The 21,849-nt window shown below is 25.7% G+C and overlaps 1 protein-coding gene across 1 annotated transcript in view; it reads right to left on the bottom strand.

The window, feature by feature from the left end:
- The window catches only part of LOC105367297 (uncharacterized), a 47,656-nt gene that overhangs the window by 14,699 nt on the left and 11,108 nt on the right, over positions 1-21,849 (bottom strand). The window contains 11 exon segments of the mRNA XM_011505992.1: positions 4,314-4,580; positions 5,527-5,818; positions 6,613-6,900; positions 8,597-9,163; positions 9,466-9,669; positions 11,294-11,660; positions 12,280-12,637; positions 13,220-13,358; positions 13,942-14,277; positions 15,138-15,511; positions 17,194-17,519. Coding sequence (XP_011504294.1) covers positions 4,314-4,580; positions 5,527-5,818; positions 6,613-6,900; positions 8,597-9,163; positions 9,466-9,669; positions 11,294-11,660; positions 12,280-12,637; positions 13,220-13,358; positions 13,942-14,277; positions 15,138-15,511; positions 17,194-17,519 — 3,518 coding nt within the window.

Genomic DNA, 21,849 nt, shown 5'->3' on the forward strand with positions numbered 1-21,849 from the left:
CAATTTTGAACAATATAATTTTTATTACACTATACAATTTATATATAATTATGAAATTCAATTCACAAATTTATATAAAAATATATCATAAATATTAGTATATTATACATAATTTTATATAAATAAATATATTGTATTATAATTAATACCATTAAATTATTTAAAAATAATTATTGGCATAGATCTGCGCGTATAAATTTAATCTTATATAACATTTTCATTTAATTTTCAATAACTAATAACTTACAAATATATTTAATATAATTCGAAGCATAAAATTCTTTAAAGTTTTTCTTATAAATGTATTTGTATATGAGAAGACGAATTCAGTAGCTGAAATTTAAGTAGATAACTCTATTATTGGTGTGTTTTTATTTGCAATACACACTATAATTTGTTTATCGGTAATTATTCTATTACTCGTGACTTTATTTTTGAATCACTTTAGCTAATTATTCTTGCTTACGTTTATATAACAAACTTGGCAGAGTTGCCAAAAACGTGAGTCAAGGTGAATGAACAATTTCTAACAATGGCATTGTTAGAAATATGTCAGACTTTATATAAGAATGTGTAATTACTTTACAAAATTAATAAAAATCATAAATAAATTTTAAACTATTAAATTATTCAGAATTAATGTGTGTTATAAGTTAATTTAAGATAATATTTTCTTCGCTCAGAAGTATTAATAGGAGTTAAAAGTTTTTCGATATTAAAATTTCTTTCAAATAATTTTTACCGCTATAATTTATTTCACTTAATTTATTCAATTAAAAAAGATGTGTTTATTGATACAATATTAACTAATTTATTTTGTTATAATTTTTGTAACTTCGTTCAAGGATTTGCTACTTTTTATATAAATATGAAAAAGTGTTGAAAATTGATTTAGATGCGTTTAAAGTATTTTACTTTATACTAATTATTTAATTAAACTTTTTATTTACTTAATAATCGGATGCTTTTTATAACTATTTATGTTTAAATTATAGTTTATGGTTAAGGAATTCATATATAGAAAAATACTAAATATAATTTACTGAAAAACTTTGTTTTTATTTTTTATATAATGATATATAATGATATATAAAATAATCCATTATGAGAAATGTAAAGTTATGGAAGTAACGATTTCGTTAATTCATTCAAATTTCAGTTTCAATTTAGTGTTTTTCAAGGGTATATAATGTAACTTCTCAAGTTTAAGGCTTAAGGATTATATTTAAGGCATCTGTACTATCTACAGTTCCTTAGAGTATATGTTTACATCGATGACGTTGCATCTGGAAAAACGTTAATTTACTTGTTGACTTTAAAATCGATGCTTTTAATTAGGTTAATGTATAATTATATTATATTTGACATTAACCATGAAGTAATCAAGTAATAGTTAAGAGCATTAAGTGGAACATAATCAGCGTAATGTAATAATTTCAAATTGAATTCATTTAGTATCTATTAGACTGATAATCAACAGCGATACAATATTGAAAATTGCTTTATAAATTTAAATTAATTACATCTACTACACTTTTTCTCAAGTAATGCTTTGGTTGATTATAACTTTATAAGTGAACTATAACGAATTCTGGTATAACTTAGCTTATTCTCTAAATGGGTTTCATAAAAATTCGGAACTTATGTGTTACGAAATTATTTTATCTTATATTAGATTCTCATTGATCATTCATTTCTATACATAATTAGATATAATACATAATTTTCATTTATATATATTCTCGTTTAATAATTTGAAATTAACTGTACGATTATAAATTCGAAAATACAAGGTACAAATAAAAATAAATAAAAATAAAAATTTTAATTAAATGAATTTAACATTATGAGAATCATATATAAATATGTGATTCAAAATTTAAATATTAAATGTAAATTTAAAGGAAATAGAAATATAATATATAACGGCACAAGAACTAGATAGAGAAGATTAATTAAAGAAACATTTGCACACGAAACGTTTTTCAAACGTAAATTTTAACCTTGATACCAGAATTTTCAAGAACGCCGAGTTTTGTAAGGGCTTGTCCTTCAGTGCACCAGACTCTCAACATGGACTTGAGAAGTTCCTCAAGAGAACTCTTCAAAGTACCGGTGATGTGCTCTTGGCTTAACTGGGGCAAGCACTCAGTGCCTGCAGAATCGCACACCATATTCCCTAGCAGATTTCCCTGGAGCACGACGACGATAGATATTGAAACGCGAATTTATTAAATGTAATTATAGAGACTCTTTGATCACCTTCGATAATCTACAAGATACTGCAAGCTTATTCACAATGAGGATGTACTCTTCGAACGCAGCGGCCCTGCGAAATGTAAAGAGAAACTGCCCTGACCTACTGGCTGCTACAGCCAAAATAATCTTTCTCCTACTTGAATACCGCGACGTGTATCAAAGAAAATAGAGAAAGAGATTACATATTTACAGCACGGAGCATGATGACATCGATTATATTTAGTCTAGTGTGCGCGACGACGTTGATATTACGCGAGTACTTATTTAAAAAGTCACAAATAATGTGTGTAGAGAAATGTAGGCTACTTACGAGTTCTATCTTTTTGTGGGATAGCATATTTCATTAAACCTGTGTACGAGAATCATGTGCCTTTATTAATTAGATATTTTTATTCTTATATATCCTTGTTTTTAATGCGATCTCAGTGACATACGACCATATGATATTTTTAAATGTATATATTATAAGTAATCTTTAAATCTAATTCTAAAATTATAATAATTATAGAGTTTTTACTGTTTCTTTTGGAAAGTAATTTACATTATACGGTTAGCGCTATTTTCTTTACATCCTTAAATTATTCTAATAATTTATCACATTTTTTAGTTAAAAATTGAGTTTCATTCTGAAGTAGTAAAATAAGGTTTATTTATTGTACTTTTAAAATTTAATATTTCTTGCAACGTAATATAATTGATTTTAAATTACATGGTCTGATAAAATGTAAAATTATTATATAATTCTGTTATATTTTTTAAAACTCAAAAAGAAAAGGTATATAATTTAATGAGATTTGTAATACAGTAAAGAATCCAATAATTTGAAACTTGATTGTTATAAAATAATATAATTAAAAAAAAATTTCTCAATGAATTGAAAAATAATAGTAAGATAAAAGTTTTTTTATTTAAATAAAGGAATAATATGAAAAAATTAATGATTGAATAAACTTAAATAAAAATACCGCATATTTATATAACATATTTTATATCATTTAAATATTATTTGTATACACGTACTTATTTTCTTATTACTATTAACAAAATGTAGCCTCAAATACTTTAAGTAAATAATTTTATTTTTTAAGTTATAACATAAAATATTTTTAATATCAAATTTAAAGTAATTAAATTAATGATGATTACATAATGAGTTTTATGTTTAGTGTATTTCAAAATAATTTACAACACCGTTAGATTTCATTAATAAAATGGTAAATAAATTATAAAGATAGATTATAAATTTGAATTTCTAATAAATTAAAAAGTAATTAAAATATTGAATTTAAGCTGTTTACAATACAAATATTTGGTCGGGAAAGTTTTTATATTTAATAACTGGGTATGTACACGTTTTAATCTCTGATCTTCATGAATTATTAAATTATTTTAATACTTTGATTTATTTTAATTGCTTACCGTATACAATTGTTTTTATATATTTTAAGAATTTATATTTACATTTGAATATATTAAATGTATAAATTATATTTTTTAATTATAATACATGATAAAACTAATCAGCGAATTATATTCTTTAAATTATTTTTTAAAATAATGTATTAATAGAAAGTCTTAAGATACTGGTTTAACTATAAATTCGGAGAAAATTGATGAAGATGAGTCGAAGATAAGAGTTTTAAATAAGAATTTTTCATTAATATAAAAGGTTATTCCAAATACGTTATATAATTATTTATAACTTAATTTTAATTATATAAATTAAAAACAGATTCACGCAACGAAATTCTAATAAATATTTGCATTTGTATTCCTTTATTTTAAACCAAATGTGAGATATTCATTAAATTATTTTAATAAATTGCATTAAATATTACATTGAATAACTTACATTTTGAAAAGTAATACATATATTTACAGCTTATCTAAATTGATAATAATAAATGTATGGAAAAATAAGCTGCGAATTCTTGATTAATATATTTTTTTTACTGTAATGTTGAGATTTGGAATTATATTATGCAGAAATAAAATCGAAGCTACAGATTTCTAAAGATTCGGAATGATAAATATGAAATATAAAATCAACTTACCAAAACACTTAGTTTGTATCCTTTTATACATTTCGCCACTACTTTTTCGATGTACCATCCTATGCGTAGCCGCTTGGTATTTTTGTCTAAAGTTTCTTTCACTATCTGTAGATTCCTGGGATACTCTTCGTTCCGTATACCACTCTAATTCATCGTCGCCATCCTTACTATCAGGTCGCTTCCATACCTGGCTCTCTTCCAATTCTCCAATGTAGATCCATTCGCCACTCGTATACGGCTCAACATATGCGTCTTCATCTTCTCGACCTTTTGGGTTATTTATTTATTAAATCATGTTTTTATTACGTTTATTGAAAAAATATTAGATTATATTATAATGTATATTGTGTCATCGCATCTCATATTCTGAAGCTACAATATGTTATATTTTTAATGAAAATTACTAATTTAAATAATAATATTCGTATTGTTTTATTTTGAGATAATTATATTTTTATAATAATTATACACTTGTGTTTTGTATATTTTTATAATTAATTTAATTTTATTTGGTGATAATAATACTAAATAATTCTAAATAAATCATTTAAAGTAATGTATTTCATTGAATTTTAATTTTTTTTTAAATACATTTTTAATAACAATACTTCATAATAATATTTAAACAAAATTATAATTAATTTAATATAAGTAAACTTATTAAGGTTAAACATTATGTTTATAAATTGATGTATAATTTGTTAAAACATTTTAGTCAAAATCATTTTATGAACATGAAATTAAATTTCACGAATTTTAAATAATCTCATGTATTTATATGAAATAAATAATATTATTTAATGTTCTTTCAGTATTCGCCATTTTCATATGAGTAAATTATGTTTGTCGTGTATTGTAGAATTTCAAATATTTTTAAATATGCATCTAGTGTATATATTTATCAAATACCATAAATTAATTCAACAAATAAAGCGTTTTTATATTTTGATTATTATATTCATTTATCAGATAAATGTTATTGTATTATTTATTTTATATAACTCATTTTGTATACATTCATAGAAAAATATACAATTTATAAAATAGTGTAAACTATTTTTGCTTTTATTTTTAAAAAATTTAACAATTCTAATGTATTATATTCAGCTAATAGTTGTAAAAAATCTCAATTCATTTCTGTTATTTAATTTTGTGCAGAAATATTATGTACAGATATATTATTTGATAATGAAAAAAAGGAAATTAAGTGTACCCGTTAAGATTTCCATGCTTGCTTCAGTGCTTCGAGTGTGAAGTCTTTTTCTGTTAAACTCCTCTTCGTATCGATTGTTCGGTTTGCCACCTCTTTCCTCGGATTTGGCCCGAACGTCTGATCGTCCTACGCAGTTTTGATGATGACGTCGATCGGCATGATCTTCAGATCTATAACGCTTATCGAATTTTTTGAATAATCGTTGACCCACTATATGCTTCGATGTTGATCGATGGCTCGCTCCTGGAGAATCTGCAAATCCTGCTGGAGGTTGAACGATTTCTTCGTGCACCTTTAAAATCAATCCATAATTAGTTATAAATTTAATAAAAAATATTCTTATTAATTAATAAGATATATTAATTTAATTAAACATTAAATAAAATTGAATAAAAGATATATATATATATATAAAGTATTTACTAATAAATTTATTATTAAATATAATTATATAATTTAATTATACAATAAAAATATTGATATAAAATCTTAATCAAATTATTACAAATATTATAAATTTAATTTTAGTTGTGAAAAAAATTGAATATCCCGTTGAATACAAAATTTGTATTAATTCATGTGCAATTAGTGTAATTTTATTTTTATGATAAGAAAAAACTATTTTATTAATATTATATTTTTGATTTTGTAGGTTCACAAATATTTCGATCTTTATGTATTATCAATGAAAATAAATATTATATATTTGTATTTATATCTATATATTAAAAGGTGAATTTCATATATGATATTTTATTTAATATTAATAGTAGATATTTGCATTAAATGTAAAGGATTACACTAATATTGTAATAAAATATGAATACATTTTAAGAATTTATTTAATTTATATTTAGAATGTGCATTAATGATCAATTTAATAATTTAATTCTGTTCCTTTGAAATATTCAGAGGATTGTTCTACAAGAATATATGCCACGAATAAGAAATCTACCAACATTGTTTATAATTCATACAAATTGTATTTTTATCAGTTTAATATGCATAAGTAATCAAGAATGGTACATTATATAAGAAATGGTATATTATATAAGGAATGAAAAAAACGAATAAATGTAAAATGACCTCTCTTCCGCAATGATGACAGTGTGTTTGGTCCAGATACCCGTCCTCGAAATTATAAAAAACGTTGTCGCTGCCGGGGCTCACGGATCTGAGACTCTCTGCCGAAAGTGCCTTCAGTCTTACTTCAGGACTTGATGACTTCGCAATGTTTGTTGAACGGCCATTGCTGTTACCCGAATTCAGGTTATAACGGTTACCAATGCTAGGGCTTAGCCGACTCGAACATGAGTATTCTATAGCACGCGAACGTCGCCGTGGTAGACTCCCAGTCAGTGCTGCATTTCTATCCTGTGCCAAAGACTTTCTTCCTTGCTATTTCTCATTCTCAGATCTATTTCTCAGATTTATGATTATCGGTTAAATATTAATACGTTAACCTTGCCGATTTCTCAATCATATCAAGAAAATTAATAATTATCGATGACAATTATTAGATGTTTTCATAAAAGATTTTATCGTAATTCAGTCTGAAGGAGTTAGATCATTTGAAAGTGTTATACGTTAGTAAGACTATTCATTTCCTACTGAATATTATTTCATAATTAATGGCATAAAGAACCAAGTAATTGATGCCATATTTATGGTACTATATTTATTATGTAAATAATTTTTTTTCGGTTTCTTTAAGAATTGACAAATTTTTAAATGGAGATGGTACATTTTTATTCTGATTTTATCAAGAGTATACAAATTATAATTTTATGAATCATATATAAAAATTTTATATAATGGTATTATTTAAATTAAAGTAATTTAATGATTTTTATAAATAAATTAAAGTTTTTATTTTGTATAACAATTTTTGTACTATTCTGTTGCACGTTTCTATGTAACTGTACGTTTATGAAACTTAAAACTCCACAATTGTTACTTAAATACATTTCAACTTTTTATAGTATATATTTTTTTTAATTACTTCATGCATAGCCTATTTAACTTTATTTATATTTACTTAAGAGAATATTAACATAATACAATTTTTAATTAAGCTATATTACTGTTAATATTTTTACTTGATAAATATAATAAGTTTAAGGTATTTATTTAAAATATTAGTATTCATAGTTAGTTACATATCTTTATATTTTTTATCAATTTTAATGTAGCCGTTTTATACTTCGTGTACACATTTTATCATTGGTTTTTTGATTCATATAAAAAAATTGAATAAACGTTAATATTAATAGTAAATAATAATATTATATGAAATTACAAATAATAACGTTTGTATAATGTTTGATAGTAAAATAGATAATAAAATTAAATAATTACTTTTTTCGAAATTATAATAACAATAGCCATGATAAGATTTTTATTGTCAAAGATTTAGTCAACTAATGACATAATACTTCTAAATTAAATAATAATTGTAAGAATGCCTTGCATTTAAGAATAGAAAAAGATTTTTATTAAACAAGAATATTTAATTAAAATATCTTTTGATTATCCTCAAATAAATGGTTCAAATGATTAAGATTTTATTATAATAAAATATTTATAATAAATATAATGATATTTTTAATAATATGAAATAGCAAAAATATATATTTGTAGTTTGCATTTTTTATAATATTTAATGCTAATATTAATAGTTGAATATTTTCAATTATTCTCACATCCATTTGTATATTATGAATTTTTTAGAATAAGTTTTTTACATGACTATGCTATATTATATTGAAAATGAGCATTTATCAAAGATATGTTAAGAATTAAGTTATCTTGAGTGTTTTAATATAAATAAACCAATGAATTTGTAATATTTTTGATGTTATATATAAAAAAGACTATTAGATTTTCACACGTAGATTTAAAAAATTTATATTAATAACTCTCCATTAATTATAATAAATTAATTTAATACAATTAATTATTTTAATCGATTAATTTCTATACAAAAAGAAGTGATATAAGACCGTATAATTAGTAATAAAGTTAATTCCAGTTCTGATTTTTTTAATCTACTAGCTTCTAAATATTATACCTCGTTACTTCGTCGTCCAGCTGATGCATGTGAGCTGTTCTTTCTCCTTGGGCTATCTCTTGTCCTTCTATACCGTGTAGTTGCTAATTCGCTAGATTCTCTGTATACGTGATAATGCTGGTGATGATGGTGCATATAGTAATGGTGGCTGCAGCTCGAGTCATCGCTTGTTTGTACATGTCCAGCCTCATCCAATTGCTCGCGCCACTCGTCATTTTGTGGACTTCGGTTCAGCTGATGCTGGACCATTGCTACAGTTGTTGACTGGAGTAAGGATTCTGATGTTCCGAATGTACGGCGCTTATTACTGCGATGGGGAGAGCGGATATTGACGATTTTTGAACGGGAACGATGTCGGTAACTGGGTGTGGGACTGAAAGCTTCGTCAGCTTTTATAGATCGGCTAGTTGTTACTAAATTGGATTCATTTGGACCATTGGAAAATTCTATCCCCGATGAGAAATCGAGGGCAAAACTCTTCTTTTTGCAGTGACGTCCCCCCTCGGACCATAATTGTAATTCTGGAGGTGATTCAGCGTAACCGCCAGATGATGAGTGATGTCCTTCCTAGAATATATATAATTTTATGACTTATCATTTTTGTGCTAAACAAACACTTGAGCTAGATTCGATTTTAAATCTTTTATATAAATTATTTAGCATGCTTCTTGTATAATGTAAATAGTGCATTTAACATTTTAAAATTAACATGTTAATTATTAATTCATGGAAATTATACATTTTCCTTTTTAACTTTAATATTTCAACGTTTAATCATGTATTGCATATTTTCTCTTTTTCAAACATAAAATATGTTATGGTAAAAGGATTGAATAAAGTAAAAATTGATATATATTCGAAATACTAACATCAATTTCTTGACCACCTTCAGTACTGTGTGATGAAGGCTTATAAAGATCTTGAATGGTTTCAGGCATTGCGTCCTCGAGATCATAGCTGCCAGAACTACTACTACTCGTCGATCTCATAGGAGACGATGGTTGCTGTATAATATATTGTGGATCAGATTTGTCTTTGAGTTTGCTGGGACTACTCGGTTCCTCGAGAATAACCTGATTCATTATAGTTGACTTTATGTAGGGAACTTTTTGAAAGTTAACAGTAACTAATTAATTTAACTAACATTTATTTTTTATTCGACATTAAATTGAACAATTTTGGTTTTGGCTTATTAAAAAGAAAACGTATATACAGTTGAAAGAGTACATGTATAATGTATGAAACATATAATTAACGTATGAGTAAATAATATACGGATTAATTATACGTTAATTTTTAATTTTTCTTGGTTCGATTATGCGCGATACATTTTTAGAATACCTATGACTTCTATGCTCTTTATCAAATATTTTTTCATGATCTAATATATTTCAAAGTAGTAGATATAATATTGGATGTAATAATTGCTATATGAAAAATATCTAAAATATATAAATATATTTAAAAATATTTGTTTATTATCCGCATAAAATGATATTAACCTGTACAGTTATAAGAAATTTCTAGTAAAGTTTCGATCACTTTGAGCTTTTTAACGAATTATATTTTATGTAAAGTAAGACAATATGATCAATTATCTATAATAATACTTTGATTTCTATAAAAAAATTCAAATTTTTGTCATATCTATAAATGATGTTCATATTAAATAAATAATAGTATTAAAATGCTCAACAAACAAAATAAGATATAAATTCGTTAAATGTTATTATATGACTTTATTATATAACATGATAAAAAGTAATCGATAATACAAATCTTTAAAATTCATAGAAAAATTGGATTGATTTTATTCATAATTTAAAACGATATAGCTTGACATAAATAAATTAATAATACCTTGTAAAATAATGTATTAAATGAAAATAAATTCTTCTACGTATTTCATATTTGAACTTTTATTTTATTACATTTTATTATTTCTGTAAAACAAAATATCATCGATATTAATTAGTACACAATTTTTATACGAATTTTTATTCAAAAGTAACTTGTTTTTATTCTACTGCAGATTATGAAAATTGAAAGGTTAATGAGCTATTTGTATAATTTTGAAGTATATATAGGAATCAATTGTACAATTTTTCATTAAAATTGCTTTAAACATAGATTTTTTAAATTAATATTTAATTGGAGATTACAAACCATTGATTTTATCAATTTGAATATATTATGATGTATTAGATATTAATATACAAAAAATACTATATAAATTCGAATAATTATAAAATATATCTACAAAATTTGTAGAAGTTTCTATCCTATTAAAGTATATATCTGGGAGCGTCTTCATATTTATAGAAATATGTATTTAATGTGAAAGTCATAGATTAATAATTCAAAATGTTTTGATAACCTATTTTTAAATAGTTAAATAAATAAATTGTTATTAATTCTAATAATTTAAAATTTTTGTAATTATATATAATCTAGCAACTCATGTTTCATAATTTATTAAGTAATAATAATTTATTTACATAAATATAATTTTATAATAATATAATAATTGAAATATTCTTAAATAATTGATTTGGTTAAATTTTCACATATAGTTAGAATTTTTCAGAATATTATTTCTATATTTTAATAAACCTTCGAAATGTACCATGATTCTGCATTGCTGCAATACCAATTTAAAAAAAGTCTTGATATTAATCATACAAATGAAAATTGTACCTCGCTTCTGGTTAAACTATAAATTGAACTGGCACTTTCGAAGGAACTGCCATCTGCGGTTGTGGCAGTTGCTGCAGTGGGTCCGGAAATACCCGTAGGCAGATAGGGTGACCTCGATGGAGAGCCCGTTGTCATAGATGTACCTAAGGTGCTTCCTCTACTAGTTGTATTGGCAGTGATATAGTCATCAATCGTCGATGTTTCGCTAATATCTGTTGTGCCAGTTCTGTTGAGCCCAAACTCACTGGAAGACTGAGATTGTTGCTCAGACAGTGGTAGTCCAGGATTTCGTTGTAAAAAGCCTATCCGTGGTCGATCATTTATGCTTGAGTATGTAGTATCAACACTATGTTACAAATAAATCTTTCTAAATATTTTTATTTTTATGAAGAAGAATTTACACAATAAAAATACAAGATAAGTATATAAATAATAATATTATTGCAAATAATTGTAAGTTAAAAAATGAATCTTCAAGTAATAACTCAATAGTAATATGAATTGCATCTGGTTAACTTGAATATTAAATATTATAAAGAAAGTATAGTTTTTAAATATATTTAAATTTATTAATAGAACTTTATACGTATTTTTTTTATATATTATTATGATATTTATATGCAATTTCAGATTTGTAAGTTTCTAATCAGATAATAATAACAGTGCATCAAAAGTATTTTATATATTTAGTATAATTATGTAATTAGTATATGACATTGAAAAACAATATTTCACATTTTAAAATAATTTTAATAAATTTATGAGTTCTTTTAAATTATAAAATTTGATGTTATAAGAATAGATATAAATATTGTAGTTTATAAAAATTTACTTTTTATTTTATACTATAAGTTAATTAAGTTTTTAAGCATGAACTGTGTATTAATAACGAAAGTAAATCTTAAGGATATATGAGTTAATTAATAGCTATAGATAATATGCTAATATACAGATTTTTATCATAAAAATAAGTTGGAAACATTTACCTAGGAGCATGGGAAACGGGAGTCGAAGCTTCGAGTCTTATTCGGGGGTTTGAACGATATATACTCATGTCGTCCTCAACGTCGAGGGCATCTGTGTCTATAGAAGATCGTTGTTGATGTTGAAGTATAAGTAGGTGTCGACGCTTGGTAGATGGCGTTAGTAAAGCAAGTGAATCGGCCTGCAAAACTGTCGCCTGTGACTCGTTCCAGGTACCGTCGCTATGATCTTTTGTTCCATCGTTTCCTAAAGAGTCACTCGAGGCAAAGGACGATAGGATACTCGCATGTAGAAACTGATGTTGAATATCCATCGCTATGATCGGTGTTTCATGCGATGTACTTAGTATTTTAGAGGAAACTAATAAAATGTATTTTAAATAAACTATGTTTTGAATAATCAGATTTCATATATTATTATTTATAGAGTACTGCGAGATATTAAAATGCAAAATTAATATTACACATGACCAATTAGCTAATTTATTCATCGATGTTTTACACTATATTTTTGTTTCAAATTATATTGTAATTTATATTACAGTAATGAAAGGCTAAAAAGCAATACCTCACTCTATATAATAAGAGAATATCGACGGTAAATTGATAATTTTTTTCCATACAGTAATTTTTTTTTACGTATTGTATCACACTTAATTATTAAATGTTCAACATTGACATAGAAATAATATAATAATTAATATTGAATGAGAATTCAATTTTATTAAAATTAGAGAAACTGTATAAGCTACAATATGTTCGAGTTCTTTTTATTCTGAATTTTGAAGTATACATTATTTAAATTTTTTTGTTTATATATATATATATATACAAACATATATAATCGACATTTAATATACGTTGTAGTTATTAAAAATGGTAGATTTATAATATTATAAATATCATAAATACATGAAATGATATAAAATAATTTTATTTGTACCTGGTGTAGATGATGTCGGTGACGTTGGAAGCGATCTTGGTAGAATACATTCATTCATTGACAGAACTTGCACACCATCTTCAAGAGAAACACTTCTTTTTCGAAAAAGTCCTCGATGAATAAGATTTTCATGAAACTCCTTAAATTTAAAAAAAAAATTTAAGTATCACTTATTATAGATTGAAATTTTTAAATTTAATATGTAAAAAAGATAACTTTAATAGATAATGTAACAATTAACAATTTATAAACAATAGAGAAAGAGATTACATATATATCTTAAAAAATAAATAATTGCGTTTTAGGAAATTGTTTCTTTCTTCCAGATATTATTTTTACAATGTATGTTTATATTAATCCAGTTTTGATGTAGGACATACAAAATTCTTTTTATTTCTAAGATTTGAACTTTCACCAATTAATTTACATTTCTTACATTCATTTTTTGAATTATTTTTATTAGAAATAGAATCATTCTACTTAAATTAGTTTTTATTATTTCAAACCCTTTTATATAATACTTTTAATATTTATTTTTAATCATTCTAAAGATTCTAAAATTTTTGTTTAAGTATTAAGGAAAATACGTTTATTTCATTTAAAGAAATCCATATTTATTTTATTACAGATGTAAAGTATTATATATATATATGTGAATATGTTGAGATTTTGAAATACCTTATGAATAATTATTAATCAGTATGTCTAGATACATAATATACCTCATCATTGTGATCATTTGGTGACGATGCAACCCTAAGCAATGAAAGATCCTCCGGTGTAGAGGAAAATTGGACGGGCGCACGTAGTTTTCTGATCCAAGGATCTTCATGATTTCTACGGCAAGTATGAGGATAACTTGGCTCGCTAGCTTCACCAATTAATTCTCGTCTTTCTACTTGAATTTCACCATCGGATAGGGTCTTCTGTAAGGTAACGTATTTGCGATAAGGTTGTACCATATCATTCAGTAGAGCTCGCGCATCCGGTGAGACCAATGCGGGCTTAAAATCTATGAGAATTTCTTCATCCTCAAAGTCTAAATCATTCTTTTTACCCTGTAATTGCATTAATAATTATACATCCAAATGTCTTATCAATCAATTATCTTTATTTTTTTATTTTAATCCTATATATTCTAAGTAGTTTCTCTGAAAATATAATTTTTATCTTGAACAAGAACTTTAAAACAATGTTGTGCATAAAACTTCCTGTTATGTTTTTAATTTAAGCATAATATTAAATATAAATTTCATTTGGAGTTTTTAAAATAAATTTAGGTAATTTGACGAATCACAATTGTTTTGATTTTATAATAAAATTTATTTTTTACATTCATATAGCTTTTTATTTCATTTTATAGTAATTTATTTTATCGAAATCACGTGTTCCATTACTGTATCAGGGAAATAAAAATATTCATGAAATGATATAAAGAAAACTTATGGTAAGTAAATTTTTTACTTGTTAAATGACGTTCTTGGTCAAAATTCTTCATCATTACTTTATATAGAATATTCATATTGTATTATGATTATATTTCAGCAGTATTATGGTCTATTTTCAGTTTTTAGTAGTATTATGTTCTATTTTTAGTTTTTAGTAGTATTATATTGTATTATTATTATAATAAAAAATATTGGCAATGTAATCATATTTCTACACTATATTTTATTTAAACATTCCATTATAAAATCGGATATGAAATCTTATATTTGTTTTTATTTTGGTTTTATAAATAAAAGTTTTTGATAAATATATAGTAATTTATACTTGAATGCATTTAGTTCAATTATTTAGTTCAATATTAATATAAATTAAAGCAGTTATCATATTAATGAATATTTCCAATATTCTGCATGTAATTAACGAATCCAATGAATAAAGTTTTAATTGAAGCATTTAAAGATTAACTGACCAGTCGCTCTAAGTATAGATTTCCGTTTGATAGTTGGCCTTTAAAATTTGGCTTGTGCATGGGAATGTCGTCAATGAAGGGTGATCTCGGCGGTTCTTCGCTTTGCGTCCGTTGCAAAGGTTCGTGTTCACCGTTTTCCTCCTTAACAGTTTTACCCACGCTTAATGGAGTACTCAGCTGACCTGCCTCAGAGTAGCTTTTAGTCAATTTACGTCCATTAGGGATGCCGTTTGTTTGAGCACCCTGCGATACCATTTTCACTCGGTGTATAGTGCGGGGGCTCAGAGTCACAGGTGCCGCGCGTCCTCGCAATCCGAGTCCCGTTTCCGTTTGCGTTGCTTGTGCTTTCATTGTACCGCGTTTTGGCTGCTTCTCTATGTTTAGCACAACATGTATCGGTATTGTAAATCTAGTCACTTCTTTGGAAATACATTTATTTTGACACGGTCAAGGTGTACAATTTACAAAATATTTTATATTGTTTAATATTTATTAGTTATTGTAATTATATAAAACATATGATAATAAACAAAACTTGTGTTAAATTTTAAATCTGTAAACATACATATATTACAACGAATAGATAGGCCCGTTACCTCTACTTCCCAAATTCGCATCGGTAGTACGGCTTTGTAGTACATTTCTCACTGTACAAATTAATGGTTTGTTTTAATATAATAATTTAATATTAACATAAGATTTTATATCTTTTATAATAATATAATGTTTTATATATAGCTATAAACAGAGATCACAGTTTACAAGTAAATAAAGAAAAGATATATATATATATATATATATAGAGAGAGAGAGAGAGAGACAGACAGACAGAGGAGGGATAGATATAATTTCCTTTTTTTTAGTATTATTAATAACACGCAATCGATTTACGCTTTTTCTGCTTTACCCATCTCGTAACATTTGCAATATATTAATTCGCTTTAATTTGATTTGTGGCAGTGGATTTCCAAATGATTGAAAATAATTAAAAAAGTAAACAATATGAAATTTTTTAAATTATTCATTATTATAATTTTGTATTTAATTAAAATATAAGAAAAAATTCAGAATGCGGACAAAATAAATTTTTAGAAACATTTAACTTATAATCTGTCCATATTTATATACAAATTCCTTTAATTTAATATTGTAATTCTGAGAGAGATAAATTATAGAACTTTTATTATATAAAATTATGATTCAGTTCATATACTTTTTCTAATTATTAATATGTTTTTGAAATTATAAATTTTAGATTTTAAATAATTTATTGCTTATTCAATAACATGGAATAAAGTCAAGCATCACAATTAATCAGAAAGACATTGATTTTTTTAAATGATTTAAAAAAACACTTCTGAAAAATAGTGTTAAAATTTTAAAGCGAATAAAATGTTTATATTTATTATTTAATTAACAATTTTTATTTTATTTTTATTTATCCCTAATTAATAAAACGATGTGTATTTTTAATTTTTTTTTTAATTTATTTTTTTTTAATTTTTAATTATCACGACTTACCTATTTTTTATAATATATATAAAACTAGTTTGATTATGTTTATAAAATTTTATAAATTCTAATAAAATGTGAAACAAACTTAAATAAACATTCAAATGAAGATCAGTTAAATGAACATTCAACAAGTGTCTGATAATAATTCTTAAAATATTTGTTTTTAATATACTTTATCAATTATATATTATTTAAATATATTTTTCATAAATTTGAATGACATAAATAATATTCTTAGTTTGATTATTATAATAAATAGTATTATTTCAAAAAACTTGTTTTATATATATTAAATATTTAATAGTGATAAAAATATTAAACAATAGTAATTATTATTACATTAAGTAATTGATTGATTCAATGGCTTATAAATACTTTTATTATATATCCAAAGATAGATTTACAAAACCAATAAGTGTGACACATACTTAGACATTTATTTATTATTATCCAACTGCCAAGTTTTGTTTAAAATACATATGTTATCAATGGAAAGCGAGAAAACTAAAACAGAATTCGTAGTAGAAATTTAAATGCTCACCGAAAACGAGGATACGAGGTTCAGGTTGGGAATAAGCATGCGTTATCCCGAGAGCTGCGGTCATGGAGTTGTAAACTGTTGGCTGGGAATCTATCAGCCGCTCTTGATTGTGCGGGCTTGGTGAGCTCTTTGTATGTGGCATGTCGAATGACGTCAACGTATGCGATCTTGCGAAACTTACATGCTTTGGTTTTGTTATTTGTGACGATGCCTGCTGTTGCGACTGGAGATGTTGTACAGAAGACATTTGTTGGGTAGAGGTAGACAGAACTGATCGTGGCCCTTCCATTCTTGTCGAATCTTCATCTTCCGGTAGCCACGTGTATCTACATCAAATGTACACATCGGTTTTGTGTATATAGTTTATTTTTTCCGACATATTTACACAACACTTTATAAAATACTTCCATTTGCTTACTGTTACCCGAGATTTCCATTAAGCAATTTTTATTAACTTAAATTTTTTAATTATTTTTCAGATATCCCTGCTCTTTTAACTCTTTGTGGCATATTTTAACTCTTTGTGGCATATTTTAACTCTTTAATTTGTTCATATTTTTATTCATTTGTAAACATCTTTTTTCGTTAGATTTTAGATTATATATTTTATAAATAAATATCTTTTAAGTTTATAATAATTTGATTTTAATACTAAAAATATACTCTTAATTTATAATAATAAGAATGATTTATAATAAAAAAATTTATAATAATAATAAAAAAATTGAGATAATAGAATTTTGCATATAACTAAAACTTAATTAGTGTATTCGTACAAATTTTATTTTATTTACATGTATTAAAATATTATGTTACATGATCAAACTTATATAAATTATTAAAAAGAATTAATTTTCTGATATATTTTTCTAAATGTAATTAAATTGTAATTATGATTTAAAGTTTACCAATAATAAATTCAGGATATTTCATTTCTGTATGTTACAGATTGAATATCTTGATAAAATTGAATTAAGTACGAAATTAATGAACTGATGCACAGAAATTATAGTTATATTTGTCTTCCTTTTTATTGTATATGCATAAAAATCAAAATATTGTTAGCTCATTGATAATAGCGAATTATGAGGAAAGATAATAGAATCGAGTATATAAAGTACTAATAGACGACTAATAATTAATTTTATTTTATATTTTCAGTAAAATTTTTCGAAATCCAATTGTACACGTATCACGTTTGTATCACGTATTTTAGTTATAATATGATGAAACAATTGAGCTTTCTTTAAGATCGGCACTTTACCCTCGCCTTGTCTGTTGATAGGTATTGCTCTTGAGACATTGGAATCTATTGAACAATATATACTTTAGTCGAGTGGGATTATAAATCAACATATTTGGTACAGTCACTTATGGCCAATACATATTTCCATTGATTATTGTTTAAAACTGCTAAGATGTTTCACATATCTGACAAATCTCAGCTAAGAATAATTTTTAAAATTTTAGTAAATATTATTATGTTTCTGATCTTTAAGTAATTAAAAAATAACTATTGAAGTAATTTTTGAAGAAAAGTTTTTATTATTTATAATGCAATATTATTTTCTTTTATTAAATAAAATTCTTTGATATCAATTTTCTTTACTCATATCCCTAGAAAAAGTTTTTTTTACTTTAATTGTTATGTAGAAATTAAATGATAATAGAAATGAATATAATTAATAATATATATATAAAATATCGATAAATATTATAGAAATAAATGTAGTAATAGCCAAATATTATCATATTAATATTGCTTGAAATAATATTTAAAAAAAAAAATTTGACATTGTCTTTTTCTAAAATTTTAAATTAATTCTTATATTTGAATTGATATATTTATTTTAGTAAAACTATGATAAATATTTCTGAAATAAGTAAGAAAATTTAATGTATATTATCTTATAATAAAAAATTATAATCATATTGAGTTTTGATGAATAATAAAACACAAACCTGAAATACATTACTTATAATGACATATCGTGAAATCAAATTATTATGTTTTATATATAAAAAAATATATCAAAAAAACGTTGTTCGTGTTTGGGATTGATGCAGTCCCATGAATTTCAAACAAAAACAAGGTCAGACGCGCTGTCCGGCGTACCGCATGTGCGCCTAGACTGGCCCGCACGTGCAGACCGGGACGGGTACTCGAGCTGAAGATACCTCCGCTCAAAATCATCTCTTGCTGTACCACCCTCGCTCAACTGCGCTTGCGGCTAACATCTTGCCGTGACCCGACCGCAGTGACCGACTATAGTGAACCGATTCAATCATATACCAGTAGAAGCCATGGCATACGGGTCTCGATCTGCCCTCAGCAGGACCGCCATGGAACGGTCGGTATTTTCAGCAGAGCCGCCACGGAACGATCAAGCCTTCGGTTCGTGTGTGTATATTATGTCAAAAGGCTCATTTGTAATATCACTTCGCGTTCACTCACGCATAACTGCCGCTCAGTGTTTTTAGTATACTGTGAAGACGGCGCGTGGCCATATTTTCGGCAGCATAGTTAAGAATACACGCATGCATAAGAATAAGAAATCAGCAGATTAGATAGTGATTACAGTGAAGCCAATGGAATAGTAATCAAGGGGAACATCAACTACACAGCATCTAATACACCTAGACAGCTGTTCATCAGGTACACGTTTATATCAATAAATAAACAAGTCACATCTCGCGCTACAGTCGATCGGGCACACTTATACTCTCTCGAACTGATCCCTCGACTTCGTACAGGCCCTGAACAGATGACGCAAGAGTCACTGTGCTTCACACACATTGTCAAAGAAGGATAACAACAGATCAACTAATAGACTATATAAATACAGATTATTAAATCCTTCACGAATTAGAAATCTTACCATTAATTGCTTTTACCTGTGACTAGATTCTTCTACTGTCCCTTTACATAATTAAAGACACAATTGATTACTTAATAAATTCCATTAAACATCTTACATCATATCAAGTATAGTTATTCATACTTCAAACATACTTGATTCAACTACCATCTTCTCATGCTACCTCACAAGCATGATTGATTGACTACATCAGCATTACCTCAATTTCAAGATACTTAGTCATATCCATGGAAGCTACAATAATCAAGAATACAAGCACACACCCTCATTACTTCAATAGAATTATCTCTCTCTACACAACAGTGCAATATTATTATAATTGTTTACACTCATTAAACCTTGTTTTAAAATAAATACATTATATTTTTCAGCCTTGTCCGTTATTGATTTCCTTTAAAATTATCCTGCCGAGAGACTAATCCACTGAACTATTGAATTGGCAGTTCGAGCCATAAGCTAACCCTTTAAATCCGAACAATACCCTTTAATGTTTTCCAAACATTGCAGACAAATAAATAAATTTATAAATTAACATTTTAATAATTGAAAATGTTGTTTATAAATTATATTATAAATTATTTTATAAATTATATAATATATAATTTTTTATTATAGGTGTAAAGTAATATATGGGTGTCCGGATTGTTCAGTTATCGGTTTTTGTAGCTATACATGCAGAAGTGTCAGTATTAGAAGCTTTCATAAATATGAATGCAAATTAACTTCATTTTTTATTGGTAATATATTTATGTAATAAATTGTTTATTTTAAAATAAATATATAAAATTTGAATAATTCCTAAGTTATATTATTCTTTAACTTCACTACAAAAAAAATTTAATTATATGATTCAATGTTTTCATTACTATTAACTATTCTGTTTCATTATATTAAATAAATTACAAGAATCTTTAAAAACGAAATATATTTGGTGTACAAATTAATCATTTGATTTTTAAACAAATTATTTAAAAAAATAAAAATATTTAATTACAATACTTAAAGGTGTAAAAGTACTTTTATTAATTTATATCATTTCAATGTTTATACTTTTTAAATAACTAATATAAAAACAGGTTTTTTTTAAATTTAATACCACATGAAAAACTTAATAATTATGTATGTTTAGAATTAGACTAAGACCACCAGTGTTACGGATTATAGCAGTCTTAAGCGGTATACGAAGTGGGAGAGGTAAAGACACCTGTGCTTAGTTAGAAACATTTGCGCGTCGAGTCATAAACACAATTCTGTAAAATCGGGAACCTTCGATACGTAAAATATACGAATATTACATTACAATTCCGACTAACAAGGCCGACGAATTCCCCAAGGCTAGACTCTAGTGACGTCACTCTAACAATCGGCATGACAAGAGTGATCCAATAATCCAATAATGATTCGCAAGCTTGTCCTAGGATATTTAAGGACACGCGCTTGACGCCCTCGCTCTCTTACTAGTTAATCAAGTATTCATCACGACAGAATCTTCAGTTCGGCTCCAGCCAACACTACAGAGATCGACTCCACATCATACGTAAGCTAAGCTCATTCGGCCTACTACCACTACAGAGAACGACTCCACATCATACGTAAGCTAAGCTCATTCGGCCTACTACCACTACAGAGAACGACTCCACATCATACGTAAGCTAAGCTCATTCGGCCTACTACCACTACAGAGAACGACTCCACATCATACGTAAGCTAAGCTCATTCGGCCTACTACCACTACAGAGAACGACTCCACATCATACGTAAGCTAAGCTCATTCGGC

This window comes from Ceratosolen solmsi, unplaced genomic scaffold (genome assembly GCF_000503995.2).
Source record: "Ceratosolen solmsi marchali unplaced genomic scaffold, CerSol_1.0 scaffold10, whole genome shotgun sequence".
NCBI lineage: Eukaryota > Metazoa > Arthropoda > Insecta > Hymenoptera > Agaonidae > Ceratosolen > Ceratosolen solmsi.